At 43.1% G+C, this 20,224-nt stretch overlaps 1 protein-coding gene across 3 annotated transcripts in view; it reads right to left on the bottom strand.

Annotated features, from left to right (window-relative positions):
• ogdha (oxoglutarate dehydrogenase a) overlaps nucleotides 1-20,224 on the bottom strand; it is an 82,589-nt gene that overhangs the window by 6,523 nt on the left and 55,842 nt on the right. For all 3 annotated transcript variants that reach the window (XM_020476283.2, XM_020476264.2, XM_020476280.2), the window contains 12 exons: nucleotides 12,722-12,868; nucleotides 12,526-12,616; nucleotides 12,204-12,383; nucleotides 11,778-11,906; nucleotides 11,453-11,632; nucleotides 7,248-7,400; nucleotides 7,043-7,145; nucleotides 6,829-6,957; nucleotides 6,468-6,618; nucleotides 6,159-6,286; nucleotides 5,634-5,812; nucleotides 608-679 (listed from right to left, as the gene is read on the bottom strand). In XM_020476283.2, coding sequence (XP_020331872.1) covers nucleotides 608-679; nucleotides 5,634-5,812; nucleotides 6,159-6,286; nucleotides 6,468-6,618; nucleotides 6,829-6,957; nucleotides 7,043-7,145; nucleotides 7,248-7,400; nucleotides 11,453-11,632; nucleotides 11,778-11,906; nucleotides 12,204-12,383; nucleotides 12,526-12,616; nucleotides 12,722-12,868 — 1,642 coding nt within the window. The remainder of the gene's footprint in view (nucleotides 1-607; nucleotides 680-5,633; nucleotides 5,813-6,158; nucleotides 6,287-6,467; nucleotides 6,619-6,828; nucleotides 6,958-7,042; nucleotides 7,146-7,247; nucleotides 7,401-11,452; nucleotides 11,633-11,777; nucleotides 11,907-12,203; nucleotides 12,384-12,525; nucleotides 12,617-12,721; nucleotides 12,869-20,224) is intronic.

Here is a 20,224-nt window from a genome sequence, read left to right as displayed (position 1 = left end):
AAATTTGAATTTCACATTCAGTTTATGGCACGTCTATATTGTACCCCCTCAGTAGATGTGACCGACGTATACATTTGCTAGTACACAGTGTGCCAGAGACACTTCAACCATCTGTTTCCGTTGCAAAATTACCTTAATAGTACCCTAGAGCCGTGGTATACAAAGTCTAGGTCGCGACCCCCCCCCCCCCCCAAAAAAAATATAGTAATAATAATTTTTTTTTAAATACACATTCCATGGGAAAATATACAAACGTTTTTGAAGAGAATGTGAAAAATATAATTTCATTGAGTAAATGTATTTATTGGATTCTTTTCATGTTGATAAGAGATGAACATGCAATAAATCGAAGGTAATTTGTTGATGTAAAAATAGAAATGTATAGATTTTAAGGTTGTGTCATTAGATATGGGTTGCGAGAAATTCTTGGGGAAAAAATGTGGTCCCTGCTGAAAAAGTTTGAATACCACCGCCTTAGACACAGATTCCACTCTATTTGGAAGAAAATGTCAAGATATGTCAATGTCAGGCATGAACTAGAATACATGAACAGCCCTTTGGGTACAAAAGGCAGTGCAGAATGATTAGAAGTGAGGGTTTGACCTACCGGGAGCACGTCAGGATCATCGTTGCACATCTGGAGAAATCTCTCTGGACGAGCAGAGGAGTGTTCTGGGCCCTGTGGAGGAGAGCAGTGAGGTCACTAGGGCTGGCACAGAAAATCAACGATTATGGAAGCATAAAATAACCATCATATTAACAATGTTTTTAATCAACTATTTTCAAGTACAGTACCAGTCAAAAGTTTGGACATCTACTCATTCAAGGGTTTTTCTTTCTTTCTTTTTTTACTAATTTCTACATTGTATAATAATAGTGAAGACATCGAAATAACACATATGGAATCATGTAGTAACCAAAAAAGTGCTAAACAAATCCAAATATATTTTAGATTCTTCAAAGTAGCCACCCTTTGCCTTGACAGCTTTGCACACGCGTGGCATTCTCAACCAGCTTCACCTGGAATGCTTTTCAAAAAGTCTTGAAGGTTCCCACATATGCTGAGCACAAACCATCTCAGTTGGATTGAGGTTGGGTGATTGTGGAGGCTAGGTCATCTGATCCAACACTCCATCACTGTCCTTCTTGGTCAAATAGCCCTTACCCAGCCTGGATGTGTGTTGGGTCATTGTACTGCTGAAAAACAAATGATAGTCCCACTAAGCCCAAACCAGATGGGATGGCATATCACTGCAGAATGCTGGTTAAGTGTGCCTTGAATTCTAAATAAATCACTGACAGTGTCACCAGCAAAGCACCCCCACACCATTACACCACCTCCTCCATGCTTCACAGTGGGAACCACACATGCAGAGATCATCCGAACCAAAAACCTCTAATTTGGACTAAAGGATTTCCACTGGTCAAATGTCCATTGCTCGTGTTTCTTGGCTCAAGCAAGTCTCTTATTATTGGTGTCCTTTAGTAGTGTTTTCTTTGGAGCAATTCAACCATGAATGCCTGATTCACGCAGTCTCCTCTGAACGGTTGATATTGAGATGTGCCTATTACTTCAACTCTGTAAAGCATTTATTTGAGCTGCAATTTCTGAGGCTGGTAACTCTAATGAACTTATCCTCTGCAGCAGAGGTAACTCCGGGTCTTCCTTTCCTGTGGAGGTCCTCATGAGTGCCAGTTTCAATATAGCGCTTGATGGTTTTTGCGACTGCACTTGAAGAAACTTTCAAAGTTCTTGAATTTTTCCGGATTGACTGACCTTCATGTCTTAACCACTCTGAGCACGGAACACGCTAGCGGGCTGAAATTCCACAACATACGGTGATCGCTACATAAATAGTCATATTAAACATTCATGAAAATACAAGTGTCTCACATGTATCGAAAGCCTAGAATCTTGCTAATCCAACTGCGTTGTCAGATTTAAAAAAAGGATTTACTGCGAAAGAATACGATGCGATTATCTGAGCATAGAGCCCCATAAAAAACAACTATTTCAACCAGCACGGGCGTAACATAATCACAAACTGCATTCAAATAAATCGTTTGCCTTTGACGATCTTCGTCTGTTTGCAATTCCAATGCTCATTGTTACACAATGAATTATCTTTTGTTTGATAAAATCTGTTTTTATAGCCTAACAAAACATTTTGTGAACCGCTTGTGTCGTGAATTCAGTCTTATTCCATTTTCGACGACACATTCCAGGTAAATAACCCACACACACAACGTGACTTTTCCAGTCATGTTTGGTTTCACTGCAATCAACTGGTTTGTTTGTAAACACAATCAAACCAGATGAGTTATTTCGCGGGACGTATTGACTGAAAGAAACCGATTTGAAGACAACAAGTCATGACATCATTGAGCACCAATGATTTGCCCGCTGTTTCGTTGATTGACTGTATTTTAACCCAATGACCACTGATCGTCTTGAAATCTAGCTGGGTAGATAGCCAATGAGCTGAGGTAAACGGCAATAGGTCATGTTTATGTGTTGAAAGACCAACCCATGTAGTAAGCTCCAGCGTAAAGAGAGTCATTCGCTATTGAAGTTTCATACCGGAAGGAGAAACACATATTACGCACTGCATTGTTTGGTAAACTCACAGATTCAGCTGTTTATATATCAATCAGTATGGCGACTAAGTAAGGGAAAGCTAAATCTAAGTCTAGATACACAGATGTACACACAATTTTAGAATAAATTGATTGGGAAAGTGAGACAGATTGTTGTAGGACGATTCATTTAGCGATTGTGGAGGAATATTTTTTTGAACGGGAGAAGACATCGTTTTGGACTGGTAAGTTCTTATGCTAATGCCCTTGTTTGAAATTAATAATATAAAATATGTAATTTTTTATATTTTTTAGAAGCAATATATAAATATATAAAATATATAATGTAATGAAATGTGAGATGCGTGTGTCTGCCGCCCCACCCCAACCCACATGAAATAGCCTATTTGAGGCTGTTGAGGGGAGGGCAGACCCACAACAATGGCCAAAGTGAAATGGAAACAGTAGATACAGCTGGTCTGTTGTAATATAATAGAGACAGTAGATCTAGATCTGTTTATTATACCCGTTGATACAGGGCTCATATGTGAAACTATTGTCGTGGAAATTTCCTGTATTTACCAAATCATGAGAGCAAACCACACACAAGTCAGAGTTATCATAAAGTCCATCTTTAATTATATGAGCTCCAACCCTGTGACTCTCAGATCAATTCAGTGTCTATCAATGAATTCTCTGAGAGTCCTTACACATTGCAACCGAGATCCTTTATAGCAAAGACACACATAGCCAGACAGCATTGGCTATAAATTATCGTTCAGCTTTGTCTCCTAAACTATGTCCTTATCTCGCTCTCAGGACCATAAAACAAATCCTCATGAACAGGCATATATCAAATGCACCCCTCCTTGACAAGATCACAGAGACACAGTGACTGGCACACAGACATTGTGGAGCCAAGATATAATTGATTTAAAAGATATGTTTACATATGAAGACAAGCTTGACCCCTCCCCTCTCTGCGGCCCAAGTAACTTAGTCCTGACAGAGAACAGATAACTGCAAATGGCCACCACTATAGTACAACAAGATATATTCTGATGAGAAGTAACTCATAAGCATATGATGAAAATAAAACATCTATGTTAGCCAACTAATTCTGATTATTCCCCAACACTATTCTAACTGAACATTTTCTTTCACAGTGACACTGACTCCGAATGGCAGCCCCCAGGGCCAAGGTTTCCATCCCCCACTGAAGCTGGTTCATCCAGCTCCTGCCACAAGTGGTGTTCATCTTCCCAAATGTATTTCTGCAGGCATGGATGTGCCTCAGGGCCAAAAGGGCACAGCATGGAGGCGTCAGCAGCACAATATTGTGTAGAGTTTTGGCAAAGTGGGTGGGGTTATATCCTTTCTGTTTGGCCCTGTCCGGGGGTCTCATCGGATGGGGCCACAGTGTCTCCTGACCCCTCCTGTCTCAGCCTCCAGTATTTATGCTGCAGTAGTTTATGTGTCGGGGGGCTAGGGTCAGTTTGTTATATCTGGAGTACTTCTGTCTTATCCGGTGTCCTGTATGAATTTAAGTATGCTCTCTCTAATTCTCTCTCTCTCTCTCTCTCTCGGAGGACCTGAGCCCTAGGACCATGCGTCATGACTACCTGGCATGAGGACTCCTTCCAGTCCACCTGGCCTTGCTGCTGTTCCAGTTTCAACTGTTCTGCCTGCGGCTATGGAACCCTAAACTGTTCACTTTCACTCTTGAGGGTGCTGTCCTGTTGCACCCTCTACAACCACTGTGATCTCCACCCAGCACAGCCAGAAGAGCCTGGGTTCCTCTCTAGGTTTCTTCCTAGGTTTTTGCCTTTCTAGGGAGTTTTTCCTATCCACCGTGCTTCTACACCGGCATTGCTTGCTGTTTGGGGTTTTAGGCTGGGGCTATAGAAATAGATTTGATTTGAGGACTGAGGGTCTTACAAATATTGAAAGTGTGTAAATAGTTACCCATGTTATTTTGTAAATGTATATATATATTTTTTCCCTCAATTTTTTTTGCAACAATTATTTTTTCCCCCATTTTTTTCCTTCTTCATTTTTTTCCCTCAATTTTTTGGGGGTGTGTGTGTTAGAATACCATTTTGGTATTTTGTATATAGTTATTTGTTTCAAAATGTATACCGTCACCAATTTGGCCACTTGGGTACATTTGGGCTACTTGTGTGGGACACCTGGGTGACTTCATGATAAATGTCATGTAGCACACTCATTTTGGAAGATATCATTTTGAAAATTTGCACAAGTACTGTTGCCCTCTTATATTTTTTACTGAAATTGGTCCCCATCATCCTATCCGAATGTTTGTTTTATCTTGTTAATTTTAAAGATGATACAAAAATAAAAAAATAAAAACGTATGTTTTTTTCCATTATTTTATCTAAACCAGATCTATTGTTGTTATATTCTCCTACATTCAATTCACATTTACACACACTTCAGAGTGTTTTCTTTCAAATGGTACCAAGAATATGCATATCCTTGGTTCTGTGCCTGAGCTACAGGCTGTTAGATTTGGGTATGTCTTCAGGCAGAAATTGCACAAAGTAGGGGGGTAAGAGGTTTCAAAGTAATTATGGACTGTCGTTTTTGCTTTGCTTATTTGAGCTGTTCTTGTCATAATATGGACTTGGTCTTTTACCAAATAGGGCTATCTTCTGTATACCACCCCTACCTTGTCACAACACAAACGATTGGCTCAAACTTAAGAAATTCCTAAATTTAACTTTTAACAAGGCACACCTGTTAATTGAAATACATTCCAGGTGACTACCTCTCTTTTCTCTTTGGTTGAGAAAATGCAGAGCTGTCATCAAGACAAAGGGTGGCTACTTTGAAGAACCTCCAATATAGAATATATTTTACTACATGATTCCGTATGTGTTATTTCATAGTTTTGATGTCTTCACTATTTTTGTACAGTTAATAAAAGAGTAAAAATAAAGAAAACCCTTAAATGAGCATGTAGTGTAAAGGAATGATTATGAACAATGGTTTGAAACGCCATCTCCTCCCTTCAACTGGTGCTATGGGGTACTCACCATGCCCTCCATGCCGTGGGGCAGCAGCAGGACTATGCCATTCTGGCGGACCCACTTGGCCTGGCCGGGGCAAATGAACTGGTCGATTATGCACTGGGCTGTGTTGTGGAAGTCTCCGAACTGGGCCTCCCACAGGACCAGGGCATTGGGACTGGCCATGGCAAAGCCCAGCTCGAAACCTGACAACAGAGACAGAGGGAAAGAAAGAGAGAACGAGGGAATGAGTGAGAAAGAGAGGTTCCTAACTCAGGACTCATTTGCCGAGATAGTCAGCGATCAAGGTTAAAATCTCGTTGTCTCGCTCTCGTCGCGGACAATTAGGTCGCTGTGTGTCTGCTTTCATACAAAATGACTGGTCGCTAGGTCCCCGATTATCTTGCCAAGTGTGACTCCCCAGTTAGTAGCGGGTGGGGATAGTAGTAAGGGATTATTTGAATGAGAGTTCCTGTGATATTTCCCAGGTTCTCTGAATCTGTTTCCATAGTAAATGTTTTCACAGTAATTGTGAGGCGGAGAGTGACTGACCCAGCACGCCGTACTCAGACAGGGAGCTGTTGCAGACGGTGTAGGGGGCCTGGTTGGGGGCCACGTGGTTCATGGGGATGCAAACTCTCTTGTCCACGTTCTGGTCGTGCAGCACATGGTGTCGGTGACTGGCAGGGAGGGAAACACACAGCAGGGACAATGAGGGACAAGAGACAAGATCTGCATCCCAAATGGCAGCCAAAAGTACCCTACTTTTGACCAGAGACCATCATTTGGGACACACTCAAGATGACATGCTCAAAAATGGAAACATTTTATTTGCCTGGGACTGAAAGTCCCTCTCGTCACCTGAAGGTGCCCCTCTCCACGTCCTGGCCGCTGAGGCGAACGTGGATGCCCTCTTTGAGCAGAGAGCCAAAGGCCATGTATTCTCCCAGGGCCCAGTCCACCGTGCGGTTCTTGATCATCTCCCCTCGGGCCTTCAGGATACGGCTCAGACCTACGGAGGAGTGCAAACCAGACACTTGTCACCGGGTGTAAATCTTGCTGTGTGTACACAGCCAGAGTCAATAAAAAGAGCCATGTCTTCACTCTGCACTTTGACTCTTTTGCTTTTGACTCTCCCGCCATCAGAGGATTTAAAAGTTAAAAGGCATAGAGATGCATAATATTATTATGTTCTTAATTCTATGGTTAGAGTAGGGTTCACCTCCATGGATGGTGAAGTCTTCGACTGGCACTGAGGAGGCCACCTGACCGATGTGGGTCAGCTCCTCCTCAGTCAGGCCAGTGGACGGGCAGGTCAGGCTCTTGGGCTGGCCATCCAGGTTGAAAAAACCTACACACACACACAGGTCCATTATTCACAACACACACACACATGGCATTGTGTATGTGTGTCTGTGAGCTGTTAACCCACTCACCAGGCCAGGGAGAGTCCAGCCAGTGTTTGATGTGGAGGATCTTCTCATCCTTGGAGCGAACATGTGCCTCCTCACAGATCTTATCATACTTTGCAATCTCCTCCTGTAGAGAGAGGGAGATGGAAGGCAGAAGTGGAGAGGGTGACTCCTCGGCTCTACTCTATGGAGAGTGTGAGAGATATGGTCGAAGTGGTTGAGCTCTGACCTCGTACTCCTGTCTCGTGACGACCCCCTCTGCAATAAGTTTCTCGCCATACTTCTGCATCACTCCCTTCTGCTTCTTGATCTGCTTGTACATCAGGGGCTGAGTGAACATGGGCTCGTCCATCTCGTTGTGTCCCAACCGCCGGTAGCACACCTGCCGACAGACAAACATTGTTAATAAACACACACACAGACAGACCTGCCAACCAGCGACGGCATGCACGACACCCACACTGCCCAAATAATAGGCATTTTTTGGGCCTAATAAGGAGGTTGGCAGAAGACTGCCTCAGTAGGAATTGTAGGCTATAGACTTTATGGGTTCTTGATAATTAGTTGCTCTTCAATAGCCAACTAGAAAAAGGTTTACATGTACAAATCAGGGCTCTCACTAGGACTTTCTGACAAGGTGGTGCTGATGTAGGACTAAGGTTGGGTAGGGGAGAGGTCCAGAGGGGGTTAGTCAACTGTAACGGTTATTTCCTGAAACCTAAGGTCCTTAAATTATAACAAACAACTTAGCCAACACAGAAGACTTGTGTATGATCCTAAATTAAATTGAGGTTGTCTCAATGACACATTTTTCTAGGTTAAATGTAGGGGTAATGACTATTCTAATTAATAGGTGTCCATGTGGATAGTCTAGTGTACTATGAAACAAGTGAACTAGGCCTATTAACTTGTTTTAGATCTCCATCCCTGACCTAATCCATCAAGTTAGGTCTGACTATTGACTACTGCCTCATTGCCTGTATCAACTACGGAGCCGCAGTCAAACGACCACCCCTCATCACTGTCAAACGCTCCCTAAAACACTTCTGTGAGCAGGCCTTTCTAATCGACCTGGCCCGGGTATCCTGGAAGGACATCGACCTCATCCCGTCAGTTGAGGATGCCTGGTCATTCTTTAAAAGTAACTTCCTCACCGTTTTAGATAAGCATGCTCCGTTCAAAAAATGCAGAACTAAGAACAGATACAGCCCTTGGTTCACCCCAGACCTGACTGCCCTCGACCAGCACAAAAACATCCTGTGGCGGACTGCAATAGCATTGAATAGTCCCGTGATATGCAACTGTTCAGGGAAGTCTGGAACCAATACACGCAGTCAGTCAGGAAAGCTAAGGCCAGCTTCTTCAGGCAGAAGTTTTCATCCTGTAGCTCCAACTCCAAAAAGTTCTGGGACACTGAAGTCCATGGAGAACAAGAGCACCTCCTCCCAGCTGCCCACTGCACTGAGGCTAGGTAACACGGTCACCACTGATAAATCCATGATTATCGAAAACTTCAATAAGCATTTCTCAACGGCTGGCCATGCCTTCCGCCTGGCTACTTCAACCTCGGCCAACAGCTCCGCCCCCCCCGCAGCTCCTCGCCCAAGCCTCTCCAGGTTCTCCTTCACCCAAATCCAGATAGCAGATGTTCTGAAAGAGCTGCAAAACCTGGACCCGTACAAATCAGCTGGGCTTGACAATCTGGACCCTCTATTTCTGAAACTATCTGCCACCATTGTCGCAACCCCTATTACCAGCCTGTTCAACCTCTCTTTCATATCGTCTGAGATCCCCAAGGATTGGAAAGCTGCCGCAGTCATCCCCCTCTTCAAAGGGGGAGACACCCTGGACCCAAACTGTTACAGACCTATATCCATCCTGCCCTGCCTATCTAAGGTCTTCGAAAGCCAAGTCAACAAACAGGTCACTGACCATCTCGAATCCCACCGTACCTTCTCCGCTGTGCAATCTGGTTTCCGAGCCGGTCATGGGTGCACCTCAGCCACACTCAAGGTACTAAACGATATCATAACCGCCATCGATAAAAGACAGTACTGTGCAGCCGTCTTCGACTCTGGCTTTCGACTCTGTCAATCACCATATTCTTATCGGCAGACTCAGGAGCCTCGGTTTTTCGGATGACTGCCTTGCCTGGTTCACCAATTACTTTGCAGACAGAGTTCAGTATGTCAAATCGGAGGGCATGCTGTCCGGTCCTCTGGCAGTCTCTATGGGGGTGCCACAGGGTTCAATTCTCGGGCCGACTCTTTTCTCTGTGTATATCAATGATGTTGCTCTTGCTGCGGGCGATTCCCTGATCCACCTCTACGCAGACGACACCATTCTATATACTTTCGGCCCGTCTTTGGACACTGTGCTATCTAACCTCCAAACGAGCTTCAATGCCATACAACACTCCTTCCGTGGCCTCCAACTGCTCTTAAACGCTAGTAAAACCAAATGCATGCTTTTCAACCGGTCGCTGCCTGCACCCGCATGCCCGACTAGCATCACCACCCTGGATCGTTCCGACCTAGAATATGTGGACGTCTATAAGTACCTAGGTGTCTGGCTAGACTGCAAACTCTCCTTCCAGACTCATATCAAACATCTCCAATCGAAAATCAAATCAAGAGTCGGCTTTCTATTCCGCAACAAAGCCTCCTTCACTCACGCCGCCAAGCTTACCCTAGTAAAACTGACTATCCTACCGATCCTCGACTTCGGCGATGTCATCTACAAAATGGCTTCCAACACTCTACTCAGCAAACTGGATGCAGTCTATCACAGTGCCATCCGTTTTGTCACTAAAGCACCTTATACCACCCACCACTGCGACTTGTATGCTCTAGTCGGCTGGCCCTCGCTACATATTCGTCGCCAGACCCACTGGCTCCAGGTCATCTACAAGTCCATGCTAGGTAAAGCTCTGCCTTATCTCAGCTCACTGGTCACGATGGCAACACCCATCCGTAGCACGCGCTCCAGCAGGTGTATCTCACTGATCATCCCTAAAGCCAACACCTCATTTGGCCGCCTTTCGTTCCAGTACTCTGCTGCCTGTGACTGGAACGAATTGCAAAAATCGCTGAAGTTGGAGACTTTTATCTCCCTCACCAACTTCAAACATCAACTATCTGAGCAGCTAACCGATCGCTGCAGCTGTACATAGTCTATTGGTAAATAGCCCACCCTTTTTCACCTACCTCATCCCCATACTGTTTTTATTTATTTACTTTTCTGCTCTTTTGCACACCAATATCTCTACCTGTAACATGACCATCTGATCATTCTTCACTCCAGTGTTAATCTGCAAAATTGTAATTATTTGCCTACCTCCTCATGCCTTTTGCACACATTGTATATAGACTCCCCCTTTGGTTTCTACTGTGTTATTGACTTGTTAATTGTTTACTCCATGTGTAACTTTGTTGTCTGCTCACACTGCTATGCTTTATCTTGGCCAGGTCGCAGTTGCAAATGAGAACTTGTTCTCAACTAGCCTACCTGGTTAAATAAAGGTGAAATAAAAAAAATAAAAAAAATACCATTCATTCAACATTTGTGAACGGACTAATATCACATCATTAGCAGTCTACTGTTGACATACAGATATATCAAGAGGACAGATCAAGAACTGATTAATTAACATTTGCCTACTAATCTTTAACAGTCCAATATAACTTTCTGTGGACGCCATGAGCGGAACAGGTCTCAGGGCGTGTCTGTTTCCATCCACGCAGTGACGCACACTGAACTACCGCAACAGCGCACATGTTTCCATGCCCGTAAATGAGCTCGCTCCTACTACCTTGCAAGAAAGTGTTCTCGCTTAGTTGACTAAACACTGTAGCTAAATACGATGTAGTAATGACGCCTTAGCTAAGGTGCTAACTATGAAATAATAATGGTTATGTGCTTGAGAAACACATACAATTTAGGAAAATGTATTTAACAGTCATTCTCCATTTTCCCCACCCTTTTCCCTCACACATCAGAGATATCATACGAAGTGAGGAACTGCCATCCAGTTCGAGGGAAGAAAATAGTACTAAGACGACGGGGGTCAGGCTGGAGCAGCTCAGCTCTAACTTCAGACGGTTGAGTCAAATACCACAATGTCCCAACTAAAAACCTATTTTGTGTATTTTAAATCAAACTTTGTCACATGCGACGACTACAACAAGTGTATACCTTACAGTGAAATGCTTACTTACATTTGCTAACTTATTTTAGGATAGTTTTTCGTATCAGCATACTTTAACCTCAAATTACGTGCATGGTACACAAAATGCGTGCAAGTTGGCAGGTCTGCACACACAAACACAGCCCCTGATCTTGGGTCAGTTATTAATTTCCCCCCATGAATGGTTAAGGTTAGGATTGGGGGAAGGGAAGCTGATCCTAGATCTGTACCTAGGGAACTATACTCACCAGGTCCACCACCACGTCCTTGTGGAAGGTGGCTCTCCACTCGGCGGCCACGTTGCACACGTACACCACAGCCTCAGGGTCGTCAGCATTCACGTGGAAGATGGGAGCATTGACCACCCGGGCCACGTCAGTGGGGTACGGAGAGGAGCGCGCCATACGGGGGTCAGTGGTGAAGCCAATCTGGGGGAAGTTAGGGGTTGTGAGGGTTAGCACACCAGCCATTCACACAACCACTGGTCTTCTACCATGGCTGGAACAAAGACTATTTGTATCTTCTCCAGACCAGGTGTGGTCAGTGGTTAGATTGGCGTGTGTGTGCACACACCTGGTTGTTGACGACCACATGCACCGTGCCGTGGGTGGAGTAGGACGGCAGGTCGCTGAGATGGAAGGTCTCGTACACAACGCCCTGACCGGCAAAGGCAGCATCACCGTGCATCAGGATGGACATCACCTGGAACATAAACAATCAACGTCAAATGCAGAACACTTACAATCCATTTTTGCTTGAGGTAATAACTCATCAAATAAAGTCAGATTGGTGAAAGCGATATGGTGGAAACCATAGATCCACTTATCCGGTACAGATCAGTGTGTAAGTGAAGGGCAGAAAAAGGGATCGAACCGAAAGGGTGACTTTCTACAGTACACAAAAGGACTATGATCTCTGCAAGTACTCCCTTGTCACTTTGAGAAAAATAAATACGGCGGTATTCAAACCGTGTTCAAAACCAGCGGTGTCGGTCCATACCTTGTGTCCCTCGGTGTCTCCGCAGTAGAACTGCTCGGCCTTGGTCTTGCCCTGCACCACGGGATCCACAGCCTCCAGGTGGGAGGGGTTGGCCATAAGGGACAGAGTGATGTTGCGGTCCGTCACACGGTTGATCCTCCTGTGGTACATCCCCAGGTGGTACTTGACATCACCAGAGCCCTACAACAACAACAGAGTCAAACATACTAGCAGTAGAATACCGCTAGGCATCTATAATAGAGCCACACATTCAGGCAATTCAGTAGTTGTGTTCCAATTAGTGCAGTCAAGAATTGCAGTGGGTGGGCTAGATGGGACTCGCCTCATCAGCAGCCTCCAGCTTAGAGTCAAACTGGCAGAAGATCTGCTCCAGCTCCTTGCGGATGACGTTGGCCAGCACGTTCAGACGACCCCTAGGAGATTGTGAGCATGTGTCAGAGGAGAGAAGGCTGAAAGTCAAACCATGTTGCAGAAACTCAAGCATCCCCTCACTTTGTGCTCCTTTTGTTATTACCCACCTGTGTGGCATGCCCATGACGACGTTCTCCACACCCTTCTCGCTGGACTTGTCGATGATGGTCTTGAGGGCGGGGATCAGAGACTCGCAGCCCTCCAGGCCGAAGCGCTTCTCTGACGACCACTTCCTCTGGAGGAACTCCTCGAACCTGCGGTACACAAAGCACGTCGTCAGCACACGGCCATATCCCTTTGGAGAGAAGGACTCCAGAAATCTCATATGATATTAGTTTGCAGGATTGGTCCAATGCAGGGCTCCAGAGAATAAAAAAAATCACCTGGTGGCACTAAATTTTTGGTGGTGCCACCCCATGATTTGTTCACACCAAAAAATAATCTGTGGCGTGACGCAATAGAAAAATGTGTAATCATTTTAGAAAGTCATTCACTGTGCTTTATTAGGGGTGTAAGACTAAGATGCTATTCAATAAATATGTTGTTTCATCTAACATGTCCATGTAGGAATACATGACCAACAATATTTTTATGTGCAACCTAATCCAGTGACTCGTATTTTGGATTGACAATTAGGCTATTGATATGACATTTTTTGTTCAATAACGATTAATTTTCCTACATCTTTATTTGCACTATTATCATAGGCTAATTGATTTGGGGCTAATTCACCTCCTGAGTAAGTAAAACTCAAAACACATTAGCTATATTGCTAACTCTAAACATAATACCCACTGCTGGTAGCCATGTATTAATTAAACAGTAAATTCAATATCCCCCCAAAAAACTTGGCTACTGCCCAATGACACCTGCACTCGCAAGGGCCGATGTGCATTTCGTACACAGCATCTCAAAGCCGAATCAATTATCTTGCTTGTAAAATAGCTGCTAGAGCTCAATATTTAGCGTTGAGAAATAAAAATGATTGACAGAAAGTTGACTTTCCCATCATCAACATTGACAACAGTAGTTGCTTCTAGGGCTGCACAATGAATAGAATTGTAATCGAAATTAAAACATTGATGTGTGCTACTCAGTTCATTTTTTATAGTTTATTCCAGTCTCCACATCTCTCAACTCAATCTCACTTTAAGGGGCTTTATTGGCACGGGAAACATATGTTTACATTGCAAAAGCAAGTGAAATGTATAATAAACAACAGTAAAATAAAAAAATTAACAGTAAACATTACTCACAAACGTTCCAAAAGAATAAAGACATTTCAAATGCCATACAGTGTTGTAATGTGCAAATAGTGAAAGCACAAAATGGAAAATAATTAAACAAATATAGGTTGTGTTTACAATGGTGTTTGTTCTTCACTGGTTGCCCTTTTCTTGTGGCAGCAGATCACATTTTGTTGCCATGATTGCACACTGGTATTTTACTCAATAGAAATGGGAGTTTATCAAAATGTGAATTTTTCTCGAAATCTTTGTGGATGTGTGTCGTCTGAGGGAAATATGTCTCTCTAATATGGTCAAACATTTGGCAGGAGTTTTGGAAGTGTAGCTCAGTTTCCACCTCATTTTGTGGTCAGTGTGCACATAGCCTGTCTTCCCTTGAGAGCCAGGTCTGCCTTTGGTGGCCTTTCTCAATTGCAAGTCTGTAAGTAGTGTCAAAGATCCCCATAATTATGGGTCAGTCACAGTGGTCAGGTATTCTGCCACTGTGTACTCTGTTTAGGGCCAAATAGGATTCTAGTTTGCTCAGTTTTATTGTAAATTCTTTCCAATGTGTCAAGTATTATAGAAAGCTGTCGATGACGTGGCAGGTGGCAGCGTAGTAGGCACAGCTTGTCCCATGAATTTATTACAAAAATTGAGGATTAAGTGATAACTACGAAACATTCTGTATATAGAGAATCAAACTATTTACTGATCAGCTTGAAAAATAAATGGATATCGAAGTGAACAAGAGGAGACCTTTCCTCGAGTTCTGCGAGCGAAACGGGAGGAAAGCCGCAGTCTAAAATTACGAACTTAAAATTGGAGGGGGACATTTTTATAACCATGTTTCCAGAAGATAGAGCATTGCTTACAAGCGAGCAGCAAAAAAAAAACAGATTTATTGCCTGGGCAACTGGGGGAGGCTGAGGCCTTAAAAACAGGAATGGATTACAGTAATAAAATGATGGAAGAAATACGAGCGGAAAATAAGATATTGAAAACTACCGTGGACTCCCTAAAAGACACTAGAGGCGCTACGGTATGATAAAACGAAAGCCGAATTACTTGATCTAAAGTGCAGAAGTATGAGAAATAATATTGTTATAATGGGAAAAAAGGAGGATGAATACTATCAGTCAACGGAGGAAAAAGTCAGGGTGTTCATGAAACAATCTCAAGATGACGGACGAACAGGTGCAAACAATTGATTTTCAAAGAGCACACCAGTTGGTGGCAGAGTAGAGGGAAGGCCCCGTCCGATCGTAGCTATGCTAACCCACTACAAAAAGAAATTTACCTTGTTGCAACAGGGTAGAGAATTGAAAAACACCCCATTCTCTATTAATGAACCATTTCCTCATGAAATAGTGGAGAGACGACGTGCCCTGTGCCCCACTTCAAAAGGCTCTGAGCAGAGAAGCAGTGGTTGTGAGTGATAGCTATCTCCTGCGGAAGTAGTCCCCGATACATACAGTGGGGCAATAAAGTATTTAGTCAGCCACCAATTGTGCAAGTTCTCCCACTTAAAAAGATGAGAGAGGCCTGTAATTTTCATCATAGGTACACTTCAACTATGACAGACAAAATGAGAAAAAAAATCCCAGAAAATCACATTGTAGGATTTGCAAATTATGGTGGAAAATAAGTATTTGGTCAATAACAAAAGTTTCTCAATACTTTGTTATATACCCTTTGTTGGCAATGACAGAGGTCAAATGTGTTCTGTACGTCTTCACAAGGTTTTCACACACTGTTGCTGGTATTTTGGCCCATTCCTCCATGCAGATCTCCTCTAGAGCAGTGATGTTTTGGGGCTGTTGAGGGGCAACACGGACTTTCAACTCCCTCCAAAGATTTTCTATGGGGTTGAGATCTGGAGACTGGCTAGGCCACTGCAGGACCTTGAAATGCTTCTTACGAAGCCACTCCATCGTTGCCCGGGCGGTGTGTTTGGGATCATTGTCATGCTGAAAGACCCAGCCACGTTTCATCTTCAATGCCCTTGCTGATGGAAGGAAGTTTTCACTCAAAATCTCACGATACATGGCCCCATTCATTCTTTCCTTTACACGGATCAGTCGTCCTGGTCCCTTTGCAGAAAAACAGCCCTAAAGCATGACGTTTCCACCACCATGCTTCACAGTAGGTATGGTGTTCTTTGGATGCAACTCAGCATTCTTTGTCCTCCAAACACGACAAGTTGAGTTTTACCAAAAAGTTATTTTTGGTTTCATCTGACCATATGACATTCTCCCAATCTTCTTCTGGATCATCCAAATGCTCTCTAGCAAACTTCAGACGGGCCTGGACATGTTCTGGCATAAGCAGGGGGACACGTCTGGCACTGCAGCATTTGAGTTCCGGGCGGCGTAGTGTGTTACTGATGGTAGGCTTTGTTACTTTGGTCCCAGCTCTCTGCAGGTCATTTACTAGGTCCCCCCGTGTGGTTCTAGGCCTTTTGCTCACCGTTATTGTGATCATTTTGACCCCACGGGGTGAGACCTTACGTGGAGCCCCAGATCGAGGGAGATTATCAGTGGTCTTGTATGTCTTCCATTTCCTAATAATTGCTCCCACAGTTGATTTCTTCAAACCAAGCTGCTTACCTATTGCAGATTCAGTCTTCCCAGCCTGGTGCAGGTCTACAATTTTGTTTCTGGTGTCCTTGGACAGCTCTTTGGTCTTGGCCATAGTGGAGTTTGGAGTGTGACTGTTTGAGGTTGTGGACAGGTGTCTTTTATACTGATAACAAGTTCAAACAGGTGCCATTAATACAGGTAACGAGTGGAGGACAGAGGAGCCTCTTAAAGAAGAAGTTACAGGTCTGTGAGAGCCAGAAATCTTGCTTGTTTGTAGGTGATCAAATACTTATTTTCCACCACAATTGGCAAATAAATTCATTAAAAATCCTACAATGTGATTTTCTGGATTTTTTTCTCATTTTGTCTGTCATAGTTGAAGTGCACCTATGATGAAAATTACAGGCCTCTCTCATCTTTTTAAGTGGGAGAACTTGCACAATTGGTGGCTGACTAAATACTTTTTTGCCCCACTGTACTTACACATTACACAGGACAAATATGGATTCAGAGTTATTTTTATACAAAAACATTTCTTTGCATTAACAACTTTTTTGTTGTTTTTATTCATGCATTATGGAACCGTGGACTTAAAACAAGGTTGGATTTATGGTAATGCAGAATGGGTATGATGAACTTATCCTTTTTCTATTTAGGCAATATGGAACTTTATGCATTTAATTTGAAGATTGTACATTAGAAATACCAAGGTACTTTGTTTGTTTAATATGTCCTAATTGTAGAGGTCGGGTATATTATGACTTAAAAGCTGTTATATAGTGCGGCCCTTGTTTGCCGATGTGAATCGGAATGATTAGCTTTTAAGATAACATTTTATAAATATAAATACATGTATTATAGGGCTAGGATAAAGGATTATATAATTAAAAACCTGCATAGGTTCTCTATTGGAATAGGCCTACACAATCCTAAAATAATTGGTTGGGCCAGTATCCGAAAGGTTGCTAGATCGAATCTCTGAGCTAACAAAGGTATAAATCTGCTGTTCCGCCCCTGAACAAGGCAGTTAACACACTGTTCCTAGGCCATCATTGTAAATAATAATTTGTTCTTAACTGACTTGCCTAGTTAAAGGTTAAATAAATAATTAAAAAAATAAACATTAAAATTATTCTCAATTTAAAAAAAATATAAAACAGATGACAAACTGGATTTGTTATCCCTTTCTTGCCCTGCCTCCAGTCCACTTACCGATATCTGAACAAGAGAGCCTCATCGAAATTGCAGCAAGCGGTTCTGTGAAAACGGAATTAAATCAGAAGCCACTGGATTGGGCTGCGCTCAGAGTATTAAATTGCGCTGTTAAGACACTGATGCCCTTCGCAACCACGTACCGATGTGAGAGTGGATTCTCGGCCTTCACTAGCATAAACTAAATAGACAGACTGTGTGTGGAAAATGATTTAAGACTGAGACTCCAATACAACATTGCAGAGTTATGTGCATCCTTTCAAGCACACCCTTCTCATTAGGTTATTCACAATTTTTGATGAACAAATAAGGTTTTATATGTAAGATGGTTAAATAAAGAGCAAAATTATTGATAAATATTATTTGTCACTTGCCATGAGCTGGGTTGTGACAAAAACCTCACATGCATTCTTATGTTGAATAAATGTATCGTATCGTGTGTGGCAGGCTTAGAATGACGGGAAAAACAACATTTGAGAGTGTGCTGACACTGGTACGCAGCTGGAGGTTGAATGTTTTAAGGGGTACGGGACTATAAACCATTTGGAAACCACTGCTCTAGGGCAGCAGTGTCTAGATGGAATTTGTATTCGTAGTCCTGACAACTGGACCTTTTATGGAACACCATTATTTTTGTCTTACTGAGATTTACTGTCAGGGCACAGGTCTGACAATTTGTGCAGAAGATCTAGGTGCTGCTGTAGACCCTCCTTGGTTGGGGACAGACGCACCAGATCATCAGCAAACAGTAGACATTTGACTGCAGCTGGGTGCTGCAGACTGTTCTCTAGTGCCCTCGCCAATTCGTTGATATATGTTGAAGAGGGTTGGTTTTCACCTGCATCCCTGTCTCCCCCCCTCTGCCATTTGGAATGAAAGTTCTTTTGAGTGGCAATTTTAACCGCACACTTGTTGTTTGTGTACATAGATTTAGTACTGTGGTTTTCCCCCAACACCACTTTCTATCAATTTGTATAGCAGACCCTCATGTCAAATTGAGTCAAAAGCTTTTTAGAAATCAACAAAGCATGAGAAGACTTTGTTTTAGTTAGTTTGTTTGTCAATTAGGGTGTGCAGGGTGAATACGTGGTCTGTCATACGGTAATTTGCAAAAAAGCCAATTTGACAATTGCTCACTACATTGTTTCTGCTGAGGAAATGTACAAGTCTGCTGTTTATGCTGGATTTTCCCACGGTTGCTGCTGATGCATTTCTCCCGGTAGTTATTGGGGTCGAATATGTCTCCACTTTTGTTGATTGGGGTGATCAGTCCTTGGTTCCAAATATTGGGGAAGATGCCAGAGCTGAGGATGATGTTAAATAGTTTAAGTATAGCCAATTGGAATTTGTGTTCTGTATATTTTATCATTTCATTTAGGATACCATCAAACCCACAGGCCTTTTTGGGTTGGAGTGCTTTGTATTTTCTCCTGTAGTTCATTCAATGCAATTGGAGAATCCAGTGGGATCCTGTAGTTTTTAATAGAATCAACTAAGATTTGTATTTGATCATGTTCATGTTTTTGCTGTTTGTTCTTTGTTATAGAGCCAAAAATATTGGAAAAGTGGTTTACCCATAGATCTCCATTTTGGATAGATAATTCTTCGTGTTGTTTGTCCAGGAAATTGTCAAGAAGGGATTGAATTTGTTGTTGCCGAATAGTTTGGTAGATTTCCACACTATTTTCCTTCCATTTATAGCATTTCTTAATATTATTCAGCCTCATGATTGAGCACAGCTCTGTTCAAGTTGAGTGTGATTTTGCTGTGATCTGATAGGGGTGTCAGTGGCCTGACTGAACACTCTGAGAGACTCTGGATTGAGGTCAGTGATAAAGTAGTCTACTGTACTACTGCCAAGCGATGAGCTATAGGTGTACCTACCATAGGAGTCCCCTCAAAGCTTACCATTGACTATGTACATGCCCAGCTTCCGACAGAGCTGCAGGAGTTGTGACCCGTTTTTATTGGTTATGTTGTCGTAGTTGTGTCTAGGGGGGCATATGGAAGAGGGAATGCTGTCACCTCCATGTAGGTGTTTGTGTGTTGAGTTCTTTTCCAGTTCTGGCATTTAGGTCACCACAGATTAGTACATGTCCCTGAGCCTGGAAATTGTTGATCTCCCCGTCTCTTCACTGCTTTCCCCACACTGAGAATGGGAATGCAGGGTTAAGAAATATGTTGAAAGTGGTCGAGTCGCGCTTCACTATTCCTTCCCGCACACATTTTGCCCAGACATAAATGCCTGCTTTATACAAAAAACTAAATAACGACTTGAGAGCGAGTTGTCAGAAACTAAGTCTGTTGCTCTAACAACAGACAGTTGGACGTCTAGAGCTAACTGTAAAGGCTCATTTCATTTCGGCTGAGTGGGAGATAAAAAGCCATGTCCTTCAAACACGTCCCCATGAGAGTAGCCACACCAGTAAATCCAATCTCTCGCCTCCTAGCAAAGATCAGGAAGGTGGTATCCTTCTTTCATAAAAGCACAACTGAAGCACATGTTTTCAAGACAAAACAGCAGATGGCGGAGCTGCCAAACCACAAACTAATACAAGATGTCCCTACTAGATGGATTCAAGCGAGAGAT

Source organism: Oncorhynchus kisutch, linkage group LG3 (assembly GCF_002021735.2).
Source record: "Oncorhynchus kisutch isolate 150728-3 linkage group LG3, Okis_V2, whole genome shotgun sequence".
In the NCBI taxonomy this organism is placed as follows: Eukaryota; Metazoa; Chordata; class Actinopteri; order Salmoniformes; family Salmonidae; genus Oncorhynchus; species Oncorhynchus kisutch.
This window is presented reverse-complemented; position numbering and strand designations above follow the sequence as displayed.